Consider the following 24,212-nt stretch of genomic DNA (forward strand, 5'->3'; position numbering starts at 1 on the left):
TCTCAGGTGAAGGGCTTACATCTGGCAGCCTGGAATTTGAGAGGGTGCTACGGAGTCGCCAGGGATTCTCTCCAGGGTTAGTCTCCACCCTGTTGAAGAGTAGGAAACATATAACATCCCAAATCTACAGTAGAACGTGGAAAAAGTTCCTAGACTTCCTGGGGGAACCTTTAGGGGATGTAGCTCCAGTGGGACCTATCCTAGAATTCCTACAGTTGGGGCTGCAACTTGGGTTAGCTACTAACACCCTCAAAGTCCAAGTCTCAGCTCTGGGGGCCCTATATAACTGCAACATAGCAGCCAATAGGTGGGTGTCCTGGTTCATAAAGTCCTGTGGCAGGTCGAGGCCGGTCATTATCCCAAAGATACCACCCTGGGACCTGAATCTAGTCTAAAGGGGGTTTTACACTAAGCGATATCGCTAGCAATATCGCTAAAACGTCACTGGTTTTGTGACGTTATAGCGATATTGCTAAGTGTGATACTTACCAACGACCGGCTCCCCCGCTGTCCATCGCTGATCGCGCGAGAATGTCCGGGTCCATTTCTCGTCGGGCGCTTCCTGCTGTGACGTCCAGCGACGCGTGGAGGCGGGCGGGAGGACGTCAGGATTGCTGTGTGTGAAAGGTGAGTATCGTTCTCTGCGTCGCTGCTGCATCGCTGTGAGGTCTTTCTGTATGAAAGCTCACTAGCGATCATTTAGCGATGCACCAGCGATCCTGACCGGGTCGGATCGCCGGTCGGATCGCTGGTGCATCGCTAAATGTAAAAGGGCCTTTAGAGGCTTTAACCAAAGATCCCTTTGAACCATTACAAGAGCTGTCACCAAAACTACTCACACTTAAAACTGTATTACTGGTAGCCTTAACGTCGGCCCGTAGAGAGCTTGTAGGTCGCTCAACCTATATGCCCTCCATATACGCAGATCTTGGATGCCCGAGTGGTTGTAAGACCAGACCCAGCCGGCCTACCTCCCCAAGGTGGTCCAAAAGTTTCATAGGACTCAGGAGATCTCCTTGCCATCTTTCTGTAATAATCCTAGAAACCCTGGGGAGCAAAAGTTCCATACATTGGATGTAAGGAGAGCCATATTACAATATGTCAAACTAGTCAGTTGAAAGATCAGTCCCTTTTTGTAGCCTTTCAGGGTAGTAGAAAAGGGGTACGGGGTAGCTAAGAACACCATTGCCAGATGAATCAGGGAGGCCATTATGTTATCCTACTCTGCAAGTGGCGCTCTGGTTCCAGAAGGCACCAAGGCTCACTCCATCAGAGCTGTGGCTACCTCCTGGGCAGAGAAGGCTGAGGTATCGATTGAGCAGATTTGTAAAGCCGCTACTTGGTCCTCACTTTCAACCTTTTTAAGCACTACCGACTTGATCTATCTTCCTCTACTGACCTAACCTATGGTAGAAGGGTGCTGCAAGCGGTGGTCCCTCCCTAAGGTGTCTTTTTCTACAAAAATCTTGTGTGCCGTCATGGGAGACGGGAAAGCACCAAGGTTACTTACCGGTAGCCGGTTTTTCCAGAGCCCATGACGGCACCTGTATGTTTCTCCCCCCCCCCCCCCCCCCCACATCACTCCTTTGGTGTTTGGTGTGCACTATAGTTGGGGTGCGTTTTTTAGTTAGATATAATGTGGTGATAGTTTTACCATGTGTACTAACCCGGGGGCGCCTCATGCTCTGTAAACCAACTGAAGCAAGGGAGAGGTACCACCCCCTTTTATCTTCAGTAGGATTCCTGTCCTGGCTGGGCGGATCCCCTCTCTCGTGTGCCATCATGGGCTCCAGAAAAACCGGCTACTGGTAAGTAACCTTGGTGTGTTTTTGTTTTTTTGTTTTTTTTCTTCAATTTTCCTGTAATAACTGAAGGGTTAAATTTTACAACAAGTTTAAGTATTTAAGACTTGCAGTTTTTAAAATGGCATCACTTTTGGAGAGTTTCCAATGTATAGGCCCCTCAAGTCCAACATTTTAGCAGTAAAAATGTAATTCACCACCCAATGGTATAAATTTCTGTGAGGCACATGTGTCAACATGCTCACTGCAACCCTAGATGAATTCATTGAGAGTTGTAGTCTGTAAAATTACATCACATGGGGGAGGTTCTGACAGTTCAGGGGCTCTACCAATGTGACATGGCAGCCTCAAACCACTCCTTCAAAATATAAACTCAAATATGAAGCTTCTTCCCATCTGAGCTTTGCACTGTGCCTCAAAAAGTAGTCTTCAACCATATATGGTTGATCGGTGTACTCAGGAGAAATTGAACAAACTGTGTGAAAATGAGACTGTCAAACCAACTTTTTTTTTTTTTTTTTGTGGGAAAATTTTTCATTTTCACAGCTCTGCATTATAAACCTGTGAAGAATCTGGGGATTTAAGGTGGTCACCACACCTCCTTGATAAATTTCTAAACATCCCTTGAGGGGGCTAATTTTCAAAATGGTGTCACTTGTGCCTAGACAGTGGAAACCTGCCCCCCCACATCAGGGACTCTCCAAACAAGACAATGACACCTGCTCTTTACTCCAGCCATTTTTGTGGTCAAAAAGTCAAACTACGCTCCTTTCCTTCCAAGCCCTGCTGTCTCCTGAAATAAGGCCGGAGTCAAACTAACCGATGAGAAATACGGTCCGTATTTTACATGTGTAATGTTGAGAAATGTCCCCTAAATAGTGAGCCGTATGTCATCCGTAATCAAGGTGTGGTCGCGTATTTTGCGCATGTAAGCATCCATTTGTAATCCGTATGGCGAGATTTTCTCGCAAGCTTGCAAAATGGACATATAATGGAGCCCTATGACAGGATTTCATGTAATTTTTTTTTTTATGTCCCTGACTAATCAAATTGGGTTTGTGTGTAAAATTTGGGATGTCTAGGTGTTTAAGGGGTTAATTAGTTGGGAAAAAAATGTGTGAGCTCCTGCGGCAAAATCTCAACCAGAGGAAGAGCAGGTGAATGAGGGCAGATTTTAATAGCCTTGAGAGAGACCATTGCTTTTGTGACCCCCCCCCCCCCCCCCCCCCCGGCTACAAAAACCTGCCCCCAGAATAGGCGCATCTATAAAATGCCTCTCTATTCCCATTGCCCTGTAGCAGTGGCTAAAGGGTTAATGTCATCTTGCAATTGGAAGGTGACATTAGGCTGATTAATAATGGAGGCTCTTATCCATTATTAATCCTAGACTATTAAACGTTTAACAGACAGACAATTAAAAATTATTTTAATGAAATAGACACCTAGTTTTTGACGGCAAATACAACAATTTCTACAAGGAAAAAACCTTTTATTTGCAGTCAAACTGCCAAACAATTGTGGTAGAAGGCAATAAGAAATATGCTATTGAGGACTGTATTACTTGTGCCACAGAGTGTCATTTATATGATAAAATGTCCTTGCAAAAAAACTTATATAAGGCGCACTAAACGGCCATTTAAAAACAAGAATTAGTGAACATATCTGAAATATAAAAAAAGAAATTCATGGGCCATCCTCTATCAAGCCATCTTGCAAAACATCATGAAGGATCCGTGTCAAACATAACGGTTATGGGTTTAGAACTCGTTCATAAACAGGCACGTAAAGGAGATCCTATAAAACTCATGTCCCGTGCCGAATCACGCTGGATTTTTATGCTTGACACTCTCATTCCTAAAGGGTTAAACAGCAAAATTGAACTATCTGGTTTCCACTAAGGATCATCCTTTTTATCAATCTACTTAATTATAGCAGGTGTGTATTTTACATATGCTGCTGGAGTCTGTATATATACTTGAGCACCACTGATTGTTTGCATTATAATTTTTAATCAATGTCTGTTTTCCCTTCACCCATGACAGCACCACATGAGAGAGGGATCCGCCCCGCCAGGACAGGAACCTACTGAGACATAAGGGGCGGCACCTCTCCCCCGCTTCAGTTGGGTTCCTGTCCTGGAAGGAATCCCACTGTGGCGGTGCCTGTCATGGGCGAAGAGAAAGAAGACCCAGGCCCGTCCCGGCGCGGGAAGAACAGGTAGCTTACCTGTAGCGCCGGCCGTCGGGTCCTGGAAGCGCAGTCCCCGGGGTCCCTGGGGCTCCGGGTTCGTGCGGGCGTGGATGGGATCCTGGTGGCTCCGGGAAGCCCCCACCGCGCCGCCCTCCCCTCGCGCACGCCGCATCTCGATCCCCGTGGCAGGGGAGAGACGCTGGCGTCTTCCGGCCGCTGACGTCAGCGGCGCTTGGAATGCTGGGTGCGCCGGCTGACGTCAGCAGAAGGCGACGGTGTAATGGCGCCGGGTGCGACGCCGGCCGGCTTTCTGAAGCGCTGGGCCGGCGGTCGCAGGGGGGAGGGGAGGAAGACGCTCACCAGGCGGAGGCATGCAAATTAAAAGGGGAAGACAGCGGTAGATCGGCGGTGCAAGATGGAGTCCGAGCAGGAACGTTCAGCGTCCCTGCCTCCCTCACAGCCCTCTGGCAGAAAGCATGGAAGCCATTCAAGCAGCAGTCGCCCCAGCCGCAGGTCGGGGCACTCCTCAAGGTCCAAAGAGCGCGGGTCAGGTGCTCCGACGCAGCCTCCAAATCCGGAAAGGCCCAGAAAAGCAGGAAGCAAGAAGAACAATAGGGATTGTGCTATATGTAAATCTCCCCTAGCAAGAGACTGGCAAAAAGATCTCTGTGCTTCGTGCATTCAGCGAACTATGGCGGAGGAAGCGCCTAGTTTCGCAGCCAATCTAATATCTGCCCTCAGGTCAGAAATGGAAGGCTCAATTAAGTCCTTATTGAAAAAAGGGAAAAAAAGCAGGAAGGATTTCCCTAGTTCCCCCTCAGATTCCGCATCAGTATCATCTCAGGCGGAAAAATCATCCTCCTCAGACTCCTCAGATAGTGACACAGGGGGTAAGCCATGTTTCCCTGTAGAAGATACAGATGCCCTCCTAAAGGCCATTAGAACCACAATGGGCCTACAGGAAGAAAGGGCGGCCAAAACCCTAGAGGACGTCATGTTTGGGGGGCTTCAGGAGAGGAAAAAATGAACCTTTCCAGTAAACGCGAAAATCCAGGCGCTTATTGAGAAGGAGTGGAAAAAGCCTGAAAAATCGGGGGCCCTTCCATCCGCTTCTAAGAGGCGATACCCCTTTGAATACAAGGATACGGAAATATGGGACAAAGTCCCAAAAATAGATGCAGCGGTGTCCAGGTCTTCCAAAAGGTCGGCCCTGCCCTTGGAAGACGCAGGGGTTCTTAGAGACCCGCTAGACAAAAAAGCGGACTCATATTTGAGGCACGCATGGGAAGCAACAGCAGGAGGTCTTAAGCCGGCGATAGCGGGCACCTGCACGGCACGCTCCCTCATGATCTGGCTGCAGCAGTTAGAAGAGAAGCTGGCGTCAAGGGTCCCAAGAGAGAAGATCTTATCAGACATGTATCTCTTGCACGGGGCAGCGGCTTTTCTGGCAGATACCTCGGCGGACTCTATGCGATTAACAGCCAGAGCAGCGTCACTATCAAATGCTGCTAGACGCGCGTTATGGCTTAAAGGCTGTCCGGGTGACCTTCAGTCCAAGGCCAAATTGTGCTCTCTCCCCTGCGATGGCCGATTCCTGTTCGGCAAAAACTTGGACGATATTCTGGAGAAAGCAGGCGATAAGAAAAAAGGCTTCCCCAGATTCCCTATGGATCAGAGGAGACAGCCCTTTCGGAGGGGAAGATTCAATAGAGGACGTCCTCCCGCTGACAGGAGAAGATGGGAGGATAAAAAGAAGAAAGAATCAGGGTTTATGTTTGGTGGAGGCACCTCCACCTCCAAAAAGTCACCACAGTGACGCCAGTATTCCAGTAGGAGCGAGATTGGCACTCTTTTTCCAGGCCTGGGAAAAGATCTCCTCCAACACCTGGATTCTGAGCATCCTAAAAGAAGGCCTGAAAATCCCCTTTATTCGTCAGCCAAAATCCGTGGTTGTCATCACACCTATCAGGAAGATGACCGAAGAACAACTGGCCTTAGAAACAGAAATCCTGAGCCTGATAGACAAGCGGGTACTGTCCGAGGTGCCACGCTTACAGGAAGGAAAGGGGTTTTATTCGCCCCTTTTCCTAATAAAAAAACCGGATCAGTCATTCAGGACAATCATAAATCTCAGACGCCTCAATCTATGGATAAAGAACCCGACCTTCAAGATGGAATCAGTAACTACGGCAGTGAAGCTGCTACATCAAGATTGCTTCATGGCCGTAGTCGATTTAAAGGATGCGTATTACCACATCCCTATCCATCCAGATTACCAGAAATACCTGAGGGTAGCGCTTTATATTCAGGGCACACTAAGGCACTTTCAGTTCAGGGCTCTTCCGTTTGGCATATCCATAGCCCCGAGGGTCTTCACCAAGGTCATAGCGGAAGTGACAGCCTTTCTCCGGATTCACGATACGGTCATAATACCATACCTGGACGATTTTCTTATAGTGGGCAGTTCAGAGGACCACTGTACAGCACAGCTGACTCAGGTGATCAACACCTTGCAAGAGTTAGGGTGGATAGTCAATTTCAAAAAATCAAAATTACAACCCCTAAAGAAACAGACCTTCCTAGGATTTATACTGGACTCAGAAAGGCAAGAGTGTCTGCTCCCAGAGTCCAAGATAGAGAAGGTGCAAAATCTGGCCTTGGCGGGCCGAAACCAACCATGTATGACATTAAGAAAAGCAATGTCCCTGCTAGGTACCCTAACATCCTGTATTCCGGCGGTCAGGTGGGCTCAGTTTCACACCCGGCAACTCCAGAGGGAGATACTAAGAGCACAAAGATCGCTAAGAGGGCGTTTGGAAGGAAAGCTGGAGCTTTCCTTAAAAACCAGAGACTCTCTCAACTGGTGGTTGAACGAGACAAATCTGACCTTAGGAATACCATGGGACAGACAGGCGACAGATATAATTTTAACAGATGCAAGCTCCTCGGGGTGGGGGGCACACCTAAGGGGCCTCATAGGTCAGGGTTCCTGGACACCTCAAGAAAGGAAGGCATCCTCCAACCTGAGAGAACTGTGGGCAGTGGGCAAGGCCCTAAACCACTTCATTCCGCTACTCCAGGGTCAAGATGTACGCATCATGTCAGACAACAAGGTAGCAGTGGCATACATCAACCACCAAGGAGGGACAAGATCACACTCCTTAATGGAAGCAGCAACAAACATTCTGAGCAGGGCAGAGGATCACCTACACTCCGTGACAGCCCTACACATAAAAGGGGCAGAAAACATAGAGGCAGATTTCCTGAGTCGCAATACCCTGAGGCAAGGAGAATGGGCACTAAACCGATCCATTTTTCAAAAGTTAATTCAGCTTTGGGGGGAACCGGTGATAGACCTCTTTGCAAACAAGCACAACAGGCAAACAGAAAGGTTCTGCTCTCTAAACCCAAGGGAAAACCCATGGGCAGTGGACTCATTGCACATCCAGTGGAACTTCAGACTGGCTTACGCGTTCCCCCCAGTAGCTCTGATCCCGACTGTGGTAAGAAAAATCAGAAACGATCAAGCCAGGGTGATTCTAATAGCTCCATTTTGGCCAAAAAGGCCCTGGTTCGCTCTGCTACGGAAGATGTCCCTCTCCGATCCTTGGGTTCTGCCAGAAATCCCGGACCTACTAGTTCAGGGTCCAATATTACACGCTCAGGTCAAAGGATTCCATCTGACGGCGTGGAATTTGAAAGGTCGCTTTTAATAGATAGGGGGTTCTCCCCTGGGCTGGTGGCCACTCTGCAAAAAAGCAGGAAACCGGTGACTACTAACATCTACGGCAGAACATGGGATAAGTTCCTACAGTTCTTGGGTAAGCCGTTAGGGAAAGAACCTCCGATTAGTGACATCCTAGAGTTCTTACAATCTGGGTTGCAGATGGGGTTAGCAGTAAACACACTTAAGGTTCAGGTGTCGGCACTAGGGGCGCTCTACAATTGCAAACTGGCATCAGATAGGTGGATAGCCAGATTTATTAAATCCTGCCATAGAGCTAGACCTATTCCAATACCTAGAATAGCCCCCTGGGATTTAAACCTGGTGTTAGAAGCCCTTACAAAAGAACCGTATGAGCCATTACATCAGCTACCCCTAAAGTTTTTGACCCTAAAAACGATCCTGTTAGTAGCCCTCACATCAGCCCGCAGGATAAGCGACTTACAGGCTCTCTCAGTAAATCCTCCTTATACGCAAGTCTTTCAGGATAGGGTAGTGTTAAGAACAGACCCCAGTTATCTGCCCAAGGTAGTGTCAGATTTCCATCGGGGTCAGGAAATTGTTCTTCCATCCTTTTGCGAAAATCCAAAAAATCTGGGGGAGGAAAAATTCCATAGTCTGGATGTTAAAAGAGCTCTTGTAGAATATATATCTGCCACTAGCCAGTGGAGGAGGTCACAGTCCCTATTCGTAGCTTTTCAGGGTGCCAGGAAAGGCTATGGGGTTTCAAAAGGGACTATTGCTAGATGGATCAGGGAAGCCATTAGTGTAGCCTATTCAGCTAGTGGTATCCCGATTCCTGACGGCATCAAGGCTCATTCCACCAGAGCCGTGGCGACCTCCTGGGCTGAAAAGGCAGAGGTATCAATCGAACAAATTTGTAAGGCCGCTACCTGGGCCTCACCTTCAACCTTCTTTAAGCACTATAGATTAAATCTATCCTCCTCTGCTGACTTAACCTTTGGTAGAAGGGTGCTGCAAGCGGTGGTCCCTCCCTAAGGTGTTTCGAAGTCTCCAAAAATCTCTCATGTGGTGCTGTCATGGGTGAAGGGAAAACCACCATGGTTACTTACCGGTAGCCGGTTTTTCCGGAACCCATGACAGCACCCGTACATTCCCCCCCTTTTTCACTGTATGGTGTGCACAATTAGTAGGGTGTTTTGAGTGTTGTGGTGTTGGATAAACATGTAACTAACCGGGAAGTCCTCTCAATGCTCTGTAACCCAACTGAAGCGGGGGAGAGGTGCCGCCCCTTATGTCTCAGTAGGTTCCTGTCCTGGCGGGGCGGATCCCTCTCTCATGTGGTGCTGTCATGGGTTCCGGAAAAACCGGCTACCGGTAAGTAACCATGGTGGTTTTTTAACCGTTTAGTCTAGGTTAATGGATAAGTGTCTGACTCTCGATTATTAATCGGCTTAATGTCACCTTCCAATTGCAAGATGACATTAACCGATTAGCCACCGCTACAGGGCAATGGGAATAGAGAGGATAAGTGCCAGAAAAGGCGCATCTTATAGATGCTCCTTTTCTGGGGTGTCTGGGGGCAGATTTTTGTAGCCGGGGGAGGGGGGCAAAAACAATGGTCTCACTCAAGGCTATTTAAAATCTGCCCTCATTCACCTGCTTTACCTCTCTGTTTGCGGTTTTTTTTTTTTTTTTTTTCCCCCCCCCCGCGGGAGCCCACGCATTTTATCCAGCGAATTAACCCCTTTAACACCTAGACGTCTCAAATTTTACACACAAACCCTAATTTAATTATTAGTCAGGGACATATAAAAAAAAACACGAAATGGAATGGTTTATGGTATGTAAACCATGTGTCACTTCATGTCAGGCTGGGGAATGATTTTACAGAAGCCGGCAATTGATTTTGTGGCTATTATGCTATGTAGAACTCAAAGATTCTATCTGTATATATCTATTCTTTCGTTTCTTTATTAAACCTGTTAGTGTGATTTTACTGTATCGCGCACTGAATTGCCAGCTTTTCTAAAGGACACCTGGTGTGTATTTCTCGCAAGTCACACGTGGTCCGCGTGTAATGGGTTTTTTTTGCGCACCCATAGACTTGCATTGGCGTATTTCGGCCGCAGTACGCTGACAATCGCAGCATGCTGTGATTGGCACAGACCGTAAAATGTGCGATAAATCATAGAATCGTAGAGTTGGAAGGGACCTCCTGGGCCATCTGGTCCAACCCCCTGCTCAAAGCAGGATTCGCTAAATCATCAGTCAGATGTCTGTCCAGCCTCTGCTTGAAGACTTCCATTGAAGGAGAACTCACCACTTCTCGTGGCAGCTTGTCATTGATCACTCTGTCAAAAAGTTTTTTTCTAATATCTAATCTGTCTCCTCCCATTCAGTTTCATCCCATTGCTTCTAGTCATTCCTTGTGCAAATGAGAATAAAGTTGATCCTTCTACAATGTGACAGCCCTTTAGATATTTGTAGACCGCTATTAAGTCTCCTCTCAGTCTTCTCTTTTGCAAACTAAACAATCCCAAATCCTGCAACCTTTCCTCATAAGACAGGGTTTGCAGACCGGTCACCATTCTGGTTGCTCTTTTCTGAACTTGCTCCAGTTTGTTGTGTGTTTTTTTTTTTTGTTTTTTTTTTTAAATGTGGTGCCCAAAACTGGACACAATATTCCAGATGAGGTCTGACCAAAGAGGCGTAGAGGGAAATGATGACTTCACGTGATCTAGACTGTATGCTTCTGTTAATACATCCTAGAATTGCATTTGCCTTTTTTGCTGCTGCATCACACTGACTCATATTCAGTCTCTGATCTATTAGTATACCCAAGTCTTTTTCACATGTGCTGTTGCTTAGCCCTATTCCTCCCATTCTGTATATGCTTTTTTTTTTTCATTCTTATTGCCCAGATGTAGTACTTTGCATTTTTCCCTGTTAAACATTCTGTTAGTTGCTGCCCACTTCTCCAGTTTATTTATATCTTTTTGAATTTCTCTCTCTCTCTCTCTCTCTCTCTCTCTCTCTCTCTCTCTCTCTCTCTCTCTCTCTCTCTCTCTCTCTCTCTCGTATTGGCTATCCCTCCTAGCTTTGTGTCATCAGCAAATTTAATCAGTTTACCCTCAATTCCTTCATCTAAATCATTGATAAAGATGTTGAACAATACAGGGCCCAGGACAGAGCGCTGTGGTACCCCACTTGAGACATTCTTCCAACTGGATGTGCAGCCATTTACGACCACTCTTTGGGTCCGATCACTAAGCCAATTATGAATCCACCTAACAGTTGCCTTGTCCATTCCATACTTAGTCATTTTTTCAATTAAGATTGTATGAGATACTTTGTCAAATGCTTTGCTGAAGTCAAGATATACTATATCTACAGCATTTCCTTGATCACCCAATCAGTGATTCCATCATAGAAGGAAATTAAGTTAGTCTGACATGACTTATTAGTTACAAACCCATGCTGACTGTTTAATCACTTCATTCTTATCCAGGTACTGACATACATGTTTAATAATTTGTTCAAAGATCTTTCTTGGTATAGAAGTCACTCACCGGCCTATAGTTGCCTGGGTCCACCTTCTTCCCCTTTTTGAAGATGGGAACAACATTTGCTCTTCTCCAGTCTTCTGGCACTTCTCCTGTTCTCCAAGAATTTTCAAAGATTATGGAGAGGGGTTCAAAAATTTCTTCTGCTATCTCCTTCAGTACTCTGGGGTGTAATTCATCTGGACCTGGAGACTTGAATTCATTTAGGTTAGCTAAGTGTTTCCTCACTATCTTTCTGTTTATAGATATCCTGGATTCTTCTATTCCCTTAATAGGACAGTGAATAACAGTTGATGTTACATTTCCTTTCTGAGAGAAAACGGATGCAAAATAGGAATTTAAAAGTTCGGCCTTCTCTACATCCTGTCTTACCATTTCATCCTTTTCATCCTGTAAAAATCCTATAGCATCTTTGACTTTTCTTTTACTTTTGACATATCCCCAAAATCCTTTATTGCCTTTGACATCTCTTGCAAGCCTCAATTCATTGTCAGATTTAGATAATCTGATTTTTGCCCTGCAGGTTCTGCAGACAGCATTATATTCTTTAGATATGCCACCCTCTTTCCATTTGATAAACATTTTTTTTTTTTCTTCCTTTTTAGCATGTGCTTTAGGCTAGTTTCACACTAGCGCTTTTGAGCCCAGCGATGGCCTGCGCATGGCCGCCGCTAAGCCCCGCCCCCTGCCGCGCCTCCGCCGGTAGCTCCGCCTACCGGCGCATGATGCTGCATGCGTCCCCTATCTTTATCACTGGGGGGCGCAGGCCATGCGCAGTATGCGTTTGGCGGCGCATGCGCCTTTTTGACGGTGCGCCGGTGCAACCAAACTGCAGCAGGTTGCGTTTGGCGCAGGTCTGCGCACCGTCAAGGACGCATGCGCCACCAAACGCATACTGCGCACGGCCTGCGCCCCCAGTGATAAAGATAGGGGACGCATGCAGCGTCATGTGCCGGTATGCGGAGCTACCGGCGGAGGCGCGGCAGGGGGCGGGGCTTAGTGGCGGCCGTAGCTGCGCTCAAAAGCGCTAGTGTGAAACTAGCCTAAGTTCTGTGTTCATCCATCCTGGCTTCCTTAAATGCTTCCTATTCTTCCCTCTTTTTGGAATTGTTAACAATTGTGCTTTGAGAACTTCATTTTTCAAGATTTCCCATCCTTCCTGGACATTTTTGTCTTTAAGAATATCCAGCCATTGGATCTCTCCAATTCTCTTTCTGAATCCCTTTAAAATCTGCCTTTCTGAAATCGAACCTTGACGTCTGAGTCTTCACAGGTCTTCCTCCTCTAGTTATCCAAAATTCTAAAATAGCATGGTCGCTACCTCCTAGGGTCCCAGCCACTTTTACCTCCTCAACCATTTCCTCCCTGTTTTTATAAGGATTAGATCCAAGGTAGCAGTTCCCCTTGTTTTTTCCCCTACCTTTTGGAAGATAAAATATACGGCTGATGGGAGCTGCCCCATAGAGACTCATTGGTCTGTGTGCAATGCGTGATTTTTACTCCTCACTCGTCCATATTTCTCTAGTGTGATGCCAGCCTAATAGTTTTCCTCCACTTAAAGGGTATTTGCGCACTCAAGAGAAATTGCACAACAAGTGCAGGTTTTAGAATGGTGTCACTTTTGGGTATCTTCCGCCATATAGGCCCACCAAAGTCACTTCAAATGCAGTCCCGTTTTTGTGCGCTTGGCGCAGCACCTAAAGGGCGCAAGTTCTGGCAAGTGTACCAGCGTACCCAACGCTAAATATAGATTTCACTGATTGCATGCAGTGTCATGCGATCAGAGGAGGAGCTGACCGGAGGGGGTGGGGCTTAGCGGCGGCCCTGCGCTGCGCCCAGAAACGCTAGTGTGAAACTAGCCTAATTTAAACCAATTAATAAGCATATTCCTAAAATGTTTAGTCCTTTAATTTAGGACTATTCAACGCTACATGAGTCTTTCTGCAGTTGGATTACTATAACAGTATATCTGGTGAGACTAACTTTTTTTTTTTTTTTTTTTTATTTTAGCCTGGAAAACTTGCAGAGGCCTTGAAATATTTTATACAAGGACTGGGATACAGTAAGTAACACTATTTTTATCTCCCACTAATTAAGTCTGCACAACTGCAGGAGTATTGTAATTGTGTTTGGTATTATGGACACAGCATCCGCTGGTGGTCATTCATCTATGGAAGCTTGGTTGATAAGTTGGGGTTCTTAAGGAAAAAAAGACACTGAACTGTGGGGAAAAAAAAGTGCGCTGGCTACAACTGGTCCATGTGTGATTGTCACACAGGGATGGGAAATGCATATCTAAATGAGTCCTCAGAAATGTTCTGTTAGCCCTCTATGATCCACCTGAATAGAAGCGTTTGTCACCTGCTGGATATTGCAAACTATGACAAATCCTAGTAAAGAACATCAAGCAGATATTCAATATTGAAGAATTGATAGAATGTGCAGTGGAAAACTGCCCTTTTAATGTCTGAATATGTAGCCTGGATGAAGTCCATTTCTTGTTCTCCTAACGGTTTGTTGTGTGCCCTTTTCTCCTGTTGTATGTCCCTGCAGTTCCATACGTTCAGCTCAGTCACTTGAGCAGTGAATCAGGTATCTGTAGTGCAGCCAGGTGTTCAGTACATCTTGGCTGCTGCTGTCAGTAGACTGTGACTTGTGCATTGCTGGTGGATGTAAATGTGATGTATTGTGTAACTGCACAGTACAGTGGCTTGTTGGCATGTTTGTGCATGATGCATGCCTGAGTTTTTATCTGAGTCTAAGGGTGTGTGCACACGCTGCGGATCCGCAGCGGATTTTGCCGCTGCGGATCCGCAGCAGTTTTTGGTGCGGTGTACAGTAGCATTCTAAGCTATGGGAAAAAAAAAAAAACTGCTGTGCAGACGCTGCTGAATTTTCCGAGCAGATTTGCTGCGGTTTTAAAACTGCGGAAAGAATTGACATGTCAATTCTTTCTGTGGATTCCGCTGCGGTTTGCCATCGCCTCCCTTGTGGAGATGAAAAACCGCAGGTAAAACCGCAGGTCTTTTGACCTGCAGATTTACCTGCGGATTTTACAAAATCCGCAGAGCATTCCGCAGCGTGTGCACATACCCTAATAAGGATAAAGGCTTTTCCCTAATTTTGTATAATCCAATGGTGGTTCAAGAGTGAAAACAGCCCCTCACCTGTCTACAGGCTGTGTGGGATTACAATATTTCTCAAGATGCCTCAGTGGAGCGAAACTATCCATGCCACGAACAATGTGTTAACAGGTGTGCCATCTGTTTTAAAAAAAAAAAAACAAAAAACTACTACTAGGGTGTTTGGTCACAATGTGACCCCTTCACAGCAGATGTTGAGGAGTAGAGTTGAGCGACTTTGTTCAGGTTCCCTCTTTTTCGGCAAGCTATAGCACTAACTGAATAAGCTGCAGAGGGAACCCAGATACATGGAGCGCGCCAGCTGATCGGTGCCACAGCTGCATGTGTCGTGGCTGTCACTTTCACAGCACATGCATGGACAGCCTGTTTGGGCTCTCCATGCATGTGCTGTGACTGTGGGAAGGAACCAGAATAAATTTACTCCACTCTATTGAGGAGCACATGTATGGTTCCAGTGTCGCACTGGCTGCAGCCACTGCCCCAAGATCTGACATTGGAGGAGGTTGGGCACACAATGTAAATTTATACAAAAATTGGGATCCCTTTAACATGGCCGCTCTGACAGTAAATGGTGGTGTTGCTTAGGCATTGAATGTATGGTAACCCTCAACATCCAGTCTGTCCTGTTTATTGCTTCATTCAACAAAGTATCTGATGGCTGAGTTGTAGCCATTCTGCCTTGGTGATTCTATTAATGTGTATCTGTTTCTTTCCAGTGGCAACTTGCAGTATGACCAGGCTTGCACGTGCTCGTACCCAGTCTGCCTCCAGCAGTGGCTCAACTGAGGTGCCCCGAAGCCGCTCCAAGACCAGCAATGCCACAGTAGATGCCACACCAGGCTCTGCAACGACACAAGACATCGAAGAGGCTCCGCATACAATAGAGCTATCTTGCTAGATTGTGTCCTCCGCCTGTCGGCTGTACTATGGACCCGTGCAGACCTGCAACCTGAGTGACCCCGGAAATGTCCTTCCCATTTCTTCCCATGACACCATCGACTTGTATAATGTGCATGAACTATTCTGTATCTTTCTCAGATTAGTATTTGATATATTTTCTTTCTAACTGCAGTAATCCTTTCCTTTGTATCATTCCTGGAGTTTTCTTGTGGTTGGACTGTTCTGTGACATGCACTGAATCTCACGTGTTTGTTTCTTGCTGACATGGGTTCACTTTTTTTTTTTTTTTTTCCCCTCCCAGTCTTTACACCCAGTGTTAACGTGAGAGGTTTTTTCCCTTGCAGGAGAAAAATGTATTGGTGGTCTCTAGATTTCCTGTGGAGTAATGAACGTTATTGCACTTGATGTAGAACTTTCGTCATACAGCTATATGATTTAGAACACACTGCCGATATCTTGTAGAAGCAAATCTGAGCCTTTACCAGAGACAAAGGGAACTTCCCATTCTGAAATGTAGAACACTAGGAACCGTTGGCGTTTACCCATTGTTATAGCTGGTTTTTGTTTTTGGTTTGTGTGGTTTTTTTTTTTTAATTTTTTTTTTTTTTCTTCCTTTGTCACTTCACTCCATTCAACAATTTATGGATGTCGTATTATAATGCAGAAGGCAGCTATGGATCCTTTCCATTACTTTGTGTGAAGTTAAAAAAACAAAAAAAAACAAAAACTCGCCTTTCAGAACCGCACCACTCTGATCCAATGTTTTGGTAGTGTAGCTCAGCACCTGAAGGAGGTCTGCCAGCACAAAGTCTGTTCAAACAAAGTGCAGGTGCAAGGTGCTGCTCCCTGTGGCAGCCAAAAAATGTATTGCACCTTCTACTCTAATTGTGTTCAAGTCTACAGCTACCATCCTTTACATATGGCAGTTCCAGCTTTACAGGAGCCAGAGGTGGATGGAGAACTAGTAGAGGAGAAGGTGTACAAAACTTGTTTGGCCACACTAAATGTATAAAGAGCACTTGTGCTTGGTTTAAATGGTCACTTTTGTGCTGACATTGCCTTTTGAGTTTTAATAACTCAGCCCATTAACAAGTAATGTTGACTTTAGTGTTGTCTTATTTTAATTAGAATGTAGGATTTACTTAACTTATTAAATTCCCCTTTTGAACCAGGGCCTAAGTGTTATCAGAGCGTGCCCTGATAACACTAACGGAGTTTCTTTGGCACGCTCAAAAAATGTTTGAATGCCTGTATGTCTTTTTCACAGCCACAACACATGCAGGGATTGACTAACAGGCAATCCCTGCATGTGTTGCAACTGTTGAACAGCTGTGAGACTTGCATGGACACAAAACATATTTTTCAAGCTCCCTGAAGAGACTTTGTTCGCATGAGAGCATGCTCTGATAACACCTTATCTGAGCACGTTCCCTCATCACTAGTCCTCAACATGAGGACTATCACCTCTGATCACCACTCTGGCCTGATGTAGGCCGTGTATGGAGTAAATCACTGTATTTTGTTCTGTGGCTACTTCCAAATACTGTATGTTGTCTCTCCCATTCAAGTGGAGAGATCCACAGCAGTAGTGATCAGCGGCTACAAAGCAATGTACACTGTTGTAGTTTTCACTTTAGGCATCTGCTGCTGCTGGATGTAGACTATATCAGCTGATCAGTGGAGGTGCCATTTGATCTGATATTGATGACCTATCCAACATTGGGCCATTATGATGTTGGTCCCATGCGCTGTTAATGGAAAGACTGGTAATTAGGAAAAAGTAAAAGACATCATGTCCTTTCTTTTCATTTAAAGTGGAAATAGTATAAAATGATCAGTCCTGGTACAAATCTATTTATTAGAATATGCCAGAACTCCATGGGCAAAGTGTAGTCTGACCTTCTCCCACTTTCAATGTGCTCCAACTCTGGTCTTAAAGCCCTGAAATGGTTATTCATCAGAGATCAGGGTCTCCATACTGCACCCTTTGCCCAGAGCTGCTGTGCGAGATCTATATTGACACTGTCGTACCATGGCTGGTCATTAGAAACTGCACTGATTTAGAAAGCAATATGTGGATATTGGTTGGCCTTAAATGTATAATGAAGAAATTGTATTGGCTAAATTGGTCTTCGGGTCCAGTGGGAGCTATACACGTGTATAGTGGAAATGAAGAGTCAATTGTTCAGATACCAAAAATTGGTGAAATGCTGCCAGTACTGGGTTTCTCAAGCCACAGCTACTGCTTTTTCATACACCTCTCACCAGGTCCACTACTGTAGAATGTAGTCTTCGATGTCATATGTTTTTCTTTGTATCCTAGAGCTGTGCTCCCTCCTTAGCACCTCTTGAGCGCCCCTTGTGGGTTACAGATGGACATGACTGTTTTGTGCCTAGTCACCTTTTTAGCCAGCAGTAGTAATAGACCGATAAAATGTAAAGGGATTTACTACTTTCTATCTTATTAGCAAGCCTATATTATATATTTTCCTGTAGTTGAACAAGAATGTAGACTCAAGTATAACCATTATAATAGTTTTCTGCTGTTTAAATAAAAGCATTGTCATTCTAATGTACTCTGTTCTTACTAATAACGAAAATTGCACTGTCCTGCAGAAGTTTAAAGGGTTATTCACAAATCATCAGTGTTTTGCCACACTTCTGGCAGAAAACACTTGGTTGTGCAAAAGTGTTGCAACTCTGCATTTTCACACGAGTACTAACCAACTCTGCCAAAGTCAGAGCCAATGCCTGACTGACAATTTATCACAAGTTAGAGTAGAAATGTCCTGATGTAACAATTCTGGCAAGGCACACTTTGGTGATTTGCCAGTGATTTAGATGCACTTGATTCATTAAGTGGTATGCTCCTTTTTGTCCTCATCAATTGTTCTCCAACAATCTGCTGAGCTGCTACTATGGGGTTTAAAGTAAGTAGTGTGAAATCATAGCCGAGCTGTCTTTTTTGCTTACTGCTAACAGGTCAATGAAGCAACACTTCAAATGCCCCTCTGATGCACACAGCTGACAATTATCTGCCATATGCATCAACAGAAGGGCATTTTATTCGGTCGTCCATGACAGCACCACCTGAGAGAGGGGATCCGCCCTTTAGGAACAGGAAACCTACAGATACAAAAAGGGTGGCACCTCTCCCACGCATCAGTTGGTTTCCTGTTCCTAGAGGACAGGACTCTCAACAGATCGTCCGTCATGGAGTCGTCATAAATGCCCAGGCCGGCTGACCGACCCAGGTAGCGAGGGGGTCTCCTACCTCGGTCAGTGCGGGGTCCCTGGAAGCGCCACGGTGGGGCCGGGTAGGTCACCACGGCAGTGGACGGAGCAGGGGTCCGGTGGATACCGTCTCCAGAACGCCAGCACCTGGTAAGTATGCCCCGGGCTTTCCTGCTGCGCTCCCCCGGGTCCGGTCCTCCCGGTCAATGCTGGCCCCTGGCGGCGGTCATGGCGGCGGGGGCTGGGGGGCATTCCGAGCAGGGGCGCCGTGCCAGCTCCTTCGCGCGCGCTCCCGCAAGGCTCTGGTGAGCAGCGGAAGTGACGCGACGGAAGGGGCGGAGCCGAAAACGCCGATACCAGTCGGGTGCCCGCCGGCCTCCGATGCGCGCCGCGGGTGCACGCCTGTCCGGGGGGTCGCGCGGCGGCCTGGGTAAGGCGAGGGGGGAGCGCACGAGAGGATCCCGGGTGGGTGGTGCTATGGCCAGATACCTGCTGACCAGGACGCCAAGAGGCCATATAAGGCAGATGGGGACGCTGCTGGGGTGCTTCCGAAGGCCCCAGCGATGGATACGACGGAAGCCCCCATAGACCAGCAGGATGAGGCGCAGGAGCGCCCGCAAAAACAGGCCACGACAAAACCGCATACGAGTGGCCAGCAGAAGAAGCAGAGACGAACAAGCGACCAAAGCCGCGAAAGTTCCTCCAGGCTAAAGGATCCCCCTGCCTCCCTCTGTGATCCGGTACCTGCTTCAACTGCATGGGTAAGAGATCTCCGTGAATGTACCCTCATGCAGTGTTCCCTTATGTTTTTTTGCAGGGGAAGAAAGCTACGGGAAAACAGAAGCACAGGGAATGTGCCCTCTGTAGTTCCCCCCCCCCCCCCCACCCTACCAGATGGCCACCCTAAAAAATTGTCAGCCATGCATACGACAGACGGTAGGGGTTAATAGAGACAGGGAGTCCAGGGATAGATTGTCAGGACCTTATACTCTCCCGTTTATGCAGGTAGCGGAAGAGACACCTGACTTCACTTCAAGCCTGAGAGAGATGATCAGGGCAGAAATGAAAGTCTTACCTCAAGGTGAACCTTCTAGGAGAAGAGAGGCTAGTGTTTCAGGCTCGGAGGCCTCAGTCACCCCTAGGAAAGGCGACAACTCCTCGGCCTCCTCGTCGTCTTCCTCGGATGAAGACTCTAGCCGGTTCTGCTTCCCCTTAGATCAGATGGACAGATTAGTGAAAGCAATAAGGTCCACCATGGGGGTAGCGGACAAAAAACGGGAGCTCTCAGCACAGGACATAATGTTCGGGGGTCTAGACCCCAAAAAACGCAGGGCTTTTCCATTAAACAATAAAGTCCAGAGCCTAATTGACAGAGAATGGAAGAGACCGGAAAAAAGGGGCACCATGCCACCAGCCTTTAAGCGGAGATACCCCTTTGATAACCCGGTAGTAAACAGATGGGATAAAGCCCCGAAACTAGACGCAGCAGTAGCCAAAGCGTCCAAAAAATCCGCCATACCATTTGACGATATGGCCTCCTTGAAAGATCCGCTAGACAAAAAAGCAGATTCTTTTTTTAAAGGGACATGGGAGATGTCAGCAGGCGCATTAAGACCAGCGGTAGCTGCCACCTGTACAGCCAGATCCATGATGGTCTGGCTAGATCAGCTGGATTCCGAGCTAAGACGGAGCTTCAAGAACATCTATTCGGAAAAGTTTGCCGATCATTCAGAATGCCGCGGCATTTTTAGCCGATGCTTCAGCAGACTCTGCAAGAATGGCGGCTAAAGCCGCGGGTCTATCTAATGCAGCGCGAAGAGCGCTCTGGTTAAAATGCTGGCCGGGAGATATTCAAGCCCGGTCCCGTCTCTGTTCCATTCCTTGCGAGGGGGAGTATCTATTCGGCCCCGTCTTGGACGAATTATTAGAAAAAGCTGGAGATGACAAAAAGAAATTTCCCAGTCTCCCGAACCCCTCTTACAGACGTCCCTTTACTAGGAAAGGTTTTTTCCGGAGAAGGCCGTCCAGAGATCAGGCCAGATGGGATGAGAAAAAAAGGAAAGGTACAGGATTCATGTTTGGAGGGGGGCGCAAGGAAGGTCCAGCTCGGGATACGAAAAAGCCGCCCCAATGACTAGTTGCCCCGGTAGGAGGGAGACTAGCTGCCTTCTACCCATCCTGGTCCCTGATCTCTAATAGCAGCTGGATATTGGGGATAATAGCCGTGGGACTACAACTAGAGTTTTCTAGGGTTCCCCTTGATCAATTTAAAATCACCCCACTCAGGTCTTCTACTTCAGAACAAGCTGCCCTGGAGGCCGAGGTTCATGACCTGTGCGGCAAGAAAGTCCTAATAGAGGTTCCAGAGGAAGAATGGGGGAAGGGATTCTACTCCCCTCTGTTCCTGGTCCGCAAACCAGACAGCTCCTTTAGGACGATAATAAACCTTAAGGCCCTCAACAAGTTTCTGGTCATACGTCCGTTTAAAATGGAAACAATTAAATCTACAATAAAATTGCTGTTCCAAAACTGCTTTATGGTGGTGTTAGATTTAAAAGACGCATACTACCATATACCCATCCATGCAGCCCATCAGCGGTTTCTCAGAGTGGCGGTTCAGTTGGATGGGTCAATTCGACATTTCCAATATGCGGCCCTCCCCTTTGGAGTGGCAGTCGCTCCCCGAGTATTTACTAAAGTGATAGCGGAGGTCATGGCCCATCTACGTGAATCAGACATTCTGGTGATCCCCTACCTGGACGATTTTCTTATTGTAGGCAAAACGGCGAATCATTGTTTACAACAGCTACAAAAGGCAATGTCTGCCCTAGAACGGTTAGGATGGTTGCTGAACGTCAAAAAATCTCGGTTTGCAACCAATGAGAGTCCAACAATTCTTGGGCCTAACCCTAGATTCTGAGAAACAGGAATGCCGTCTGCCTCCGGAGAAGCTTGTTCATCTCCATTATCAGGTCCTGAACGCCTCCAATAACCCCACCATGTCCCTCAGGAAAGCCATGTCCCTTCTAGGCTCTCTCTCGGCCTGTATCCCGGCAGTCCAGTGGGCCCAGTTTCATGCAAGGAAACTACAGAGCAAGGTCTTATTACATCAAAAAGTCCTTGGGGGTTACTTGGAGGGACAGCTAACCTTGTCCCGTAACACAAGGGAGTCCCTAGAGTGGTGGTTAGACAAGGATAATTTGTCTAAAGGGGTGCCCTGGGAGTATAACGTAGCCCGTATAGTCACCACGGATGCTAGTCCTTCCGGTTGGGGAGCTCATGTGGGTGAAATACTAGTCCAGGACCAATGGCAACATCATCAGTTAGGAATGTCGTCTAACCTAAAAGAATTGACAGCAGTAGAGCAGGCGGCTAAAAAGCTCCTTGTGTATCTACAGGGCCATCACGTGCGAGTGTTCTCCGACAATCAGGTCACCGTGGCATATATCAATCACCAAGGCGGGACCCGTTCCAGACCCCTGATGATTGTAGCAGAGCGGTTGTTCCAACTAGCAGAGCAATACTTTCTATCTTTAACAGCGCTGCATATAAAAGGAAGAGACAACATCACGGCAGACTTTTTAAGCCGCAATCAGCTAAAGCAAGGGGAATGGTCCCTAAACACCTCCATATTCAATCTGATTGTACAAAAGTGGGGATATCCAGAGGTAGACCTCTTCGCCACCAGAGACAACAGGAAATTGGAACAATTCTGCTCCCTAAATCCCAGAGAGAATCCTCTGGCGGTAGATGCCTTCCTGATAAAGTGGGACTTCAGACTAGCCTATGCCTTCCCTCCCCTATCTCTTCTACCCCTGGTGATGAGGAAAATCAGGAAAGACAGAGCGAGGGTTATAGTTATCGCTCCATTTTGGCCCAGGAGAGCATGGTTCTCATGCCTCAGGACCATGTCTGTGTCCGATCCTTGGGTTCTGCAGGACATCCCGGATCTCCTGTCCCAGGGCCCAGTCTTCCATCCTCAGGAGGCTGGCCTACATTGGACGGCGTGGAGTTTGAACGGTCATTATTAGAAGAGAAGGGCTTCTCCTCAGACCTAATTAACACCCTACTTAAGAGTAGAAAAATCATTACCACGAAAATTTGTTAGAATTTGGAAAAAATTCCTTCAAAACTCAGGAGTAGTTGCTAGGGATTCAGCACCTATAATTCAGATATTAGAGTTTCTACAAAGAGGTCTGGACATGGGGCTTTCTACCAGTACCCTTAAAGTACAAGTGTCAGCCTTGGGGGCCCTTTTTAGCTGCAACATCGCTGGTAATTATTGGGTAAGCAGGTTCATTAAGGCGGCAGGTAGATCCAGGCCAATAATGAAGGATAGATTCATGCCGTGGGACTTGAACCTAGTCCTCACTGCTATGACTGAGACCCCATTCGAACCTATCTCGTCGGTTTCCCTAAAAAACCTGTCCCTCAAAGTAGCCTTCCTGGTAGCTCTAACATCAGCCCGCAGAATAAGCGATATCCAGGCATTATCTAGGCGTCCTCCTTATTTACAGTTCAAAGAGGATAGGGTAATACTTAGACCTGATCCAGCGTACTTGCCCAAGGTAGTTTCTAGTTTCCATAGGACACAGGAGATAGTTCTCCCATCCTTCCTCCCTAATCCAACTAACGAAGGAAAAGAAACTACACACCCTGGATGTTAGGAGAGGCCTCATAGAATATCTGGCAGTCACCGATCCCTGGAAGAAAGATAATGCCCTATTTATCTCTCATCAAGGCCCCAGGAAAGGTTGTAGAGCATCGAAAAATACACTAGCCAGATGGATTAGAGAGGCGATTTCAATAGCATACGCCTCAAAGGGCAGGTCGCCACCTGGGAAGCTGAGGGCGCATTCCACCAGGGCCATGGCGACCTCATGGGCCTAAAGATCAGAAGTCTCCATTGACCAAATATGTAAGGCGGCTACTTGGTCCTCTCCGAGCACCTTTTATAGTCATTATAGGCTAGACCTGGGTGCTTCCACAGACCTCTCTTTTGGTATAAGGGTGCTGCAGGCTGTAGTCCCTCCCTAAAGCTGATATTACTCTCTGTAAATCTCTCAGGTGGTGCTGTCATGGACGACCGAATAAAGTCTTAGTTACTCACCGGTTAACGGTATTTTTCGGAGTCCATGACAGCACCCGTATATTCCCTCCCTTTAGTTTAATTTGGGTGTGCACGTCTTCCTCTTGTATATGCCCACTGGTGATAAAAGTTTATAATTGTAAAGAATACTGTTCATAAACCATGCATTAACCTTGAAAGTCCTCTTGTGCTCTGTAATCCAACTGATGCGTGGGAGAGGTGCCACCCTTTTTGTATCTGTAGGTTTCCTGTTCCTAAAGGGCGGATCCCCTCTCTCAGGTGGTGCTGTCATGGACTCCGAAAAATATCGTTAACCGGTGAGTAACTAAGACTTTCAGTTTTGCTTAATCTAGAGTGGCAAGCAACAAACAAGGATAATTTTGTCTGATTCTACGATGGTTACTTCAAGCTTCATTTTGGAAGCAGACTAATGTAGTACAGTTATGCAGTCTTTTAGCTGGTTTCCAGCAGAGCTTATTTTTTGAGCATTGATGTACATGGCAGAAAATAAAATCTGTCTCTTGGCGTTGTGTACAAAAATGGTTATATCCTAAAGGGGAGTTGGTCTACAGTGACATTTGTGTAGAAACCTCCATGAATCAT

General features: G+C 46.7%; 1 protein-coding gene across 2 annotated transcripts in view; it reads left to right on the plus strand.

Annotated features, from left to right (window-relative positions):
* NDRG3 (NDRG family member 3) overlaps positions 1 to 17,858 on the plus strand; it is a 113,116-nt gene extending 95,258 nt beyond the window's left edge. The window contains exons 15-17 of one of the 2 annotated variants that reach the window (XM_073562909.1): positions 13,254 to 13,305; positions 13,797 to 13,835; positions 15,103 to 17,858. In XM_073562909.1, coding sequence (XP_073419010.1) covers positions 13,254 to 13,305; positions 13,797 to 13,835; positions 15,103 to 15,284 — 273 coding nt within the window. In that variant the 3' untranslated portion in view covers positions 15,285 to 17,858. The remainder of the gene's footprint in view (positions 1 to 13,253; positions 13,306 to 13,796; positions 13,836 to 15,102) is intronic. The other variant, XM_073562910.1, reaches the window with a different exon arrangement.
* Positions 17,859 to 24,212: the final 6,354 nt, after the last annotated feature.

This window comes from Dendrobates tinctorius, unplaced genomic scaffold (genome assembly GCF_039654945.1).
Source record: "Dendrobates tinctorius isolate UK_male_01 unplaced genomic scaffold, ASM3965494v1 ptg000370l, whole genome shotgun sequence".
In the NCBI taxonomy this organism is placed as follows: Eukaryota; Metazoa; Chordata; class Amphibia; order Anura; family Dendrobatidae; genus Dendrobates; species Dendrobates tinctorius.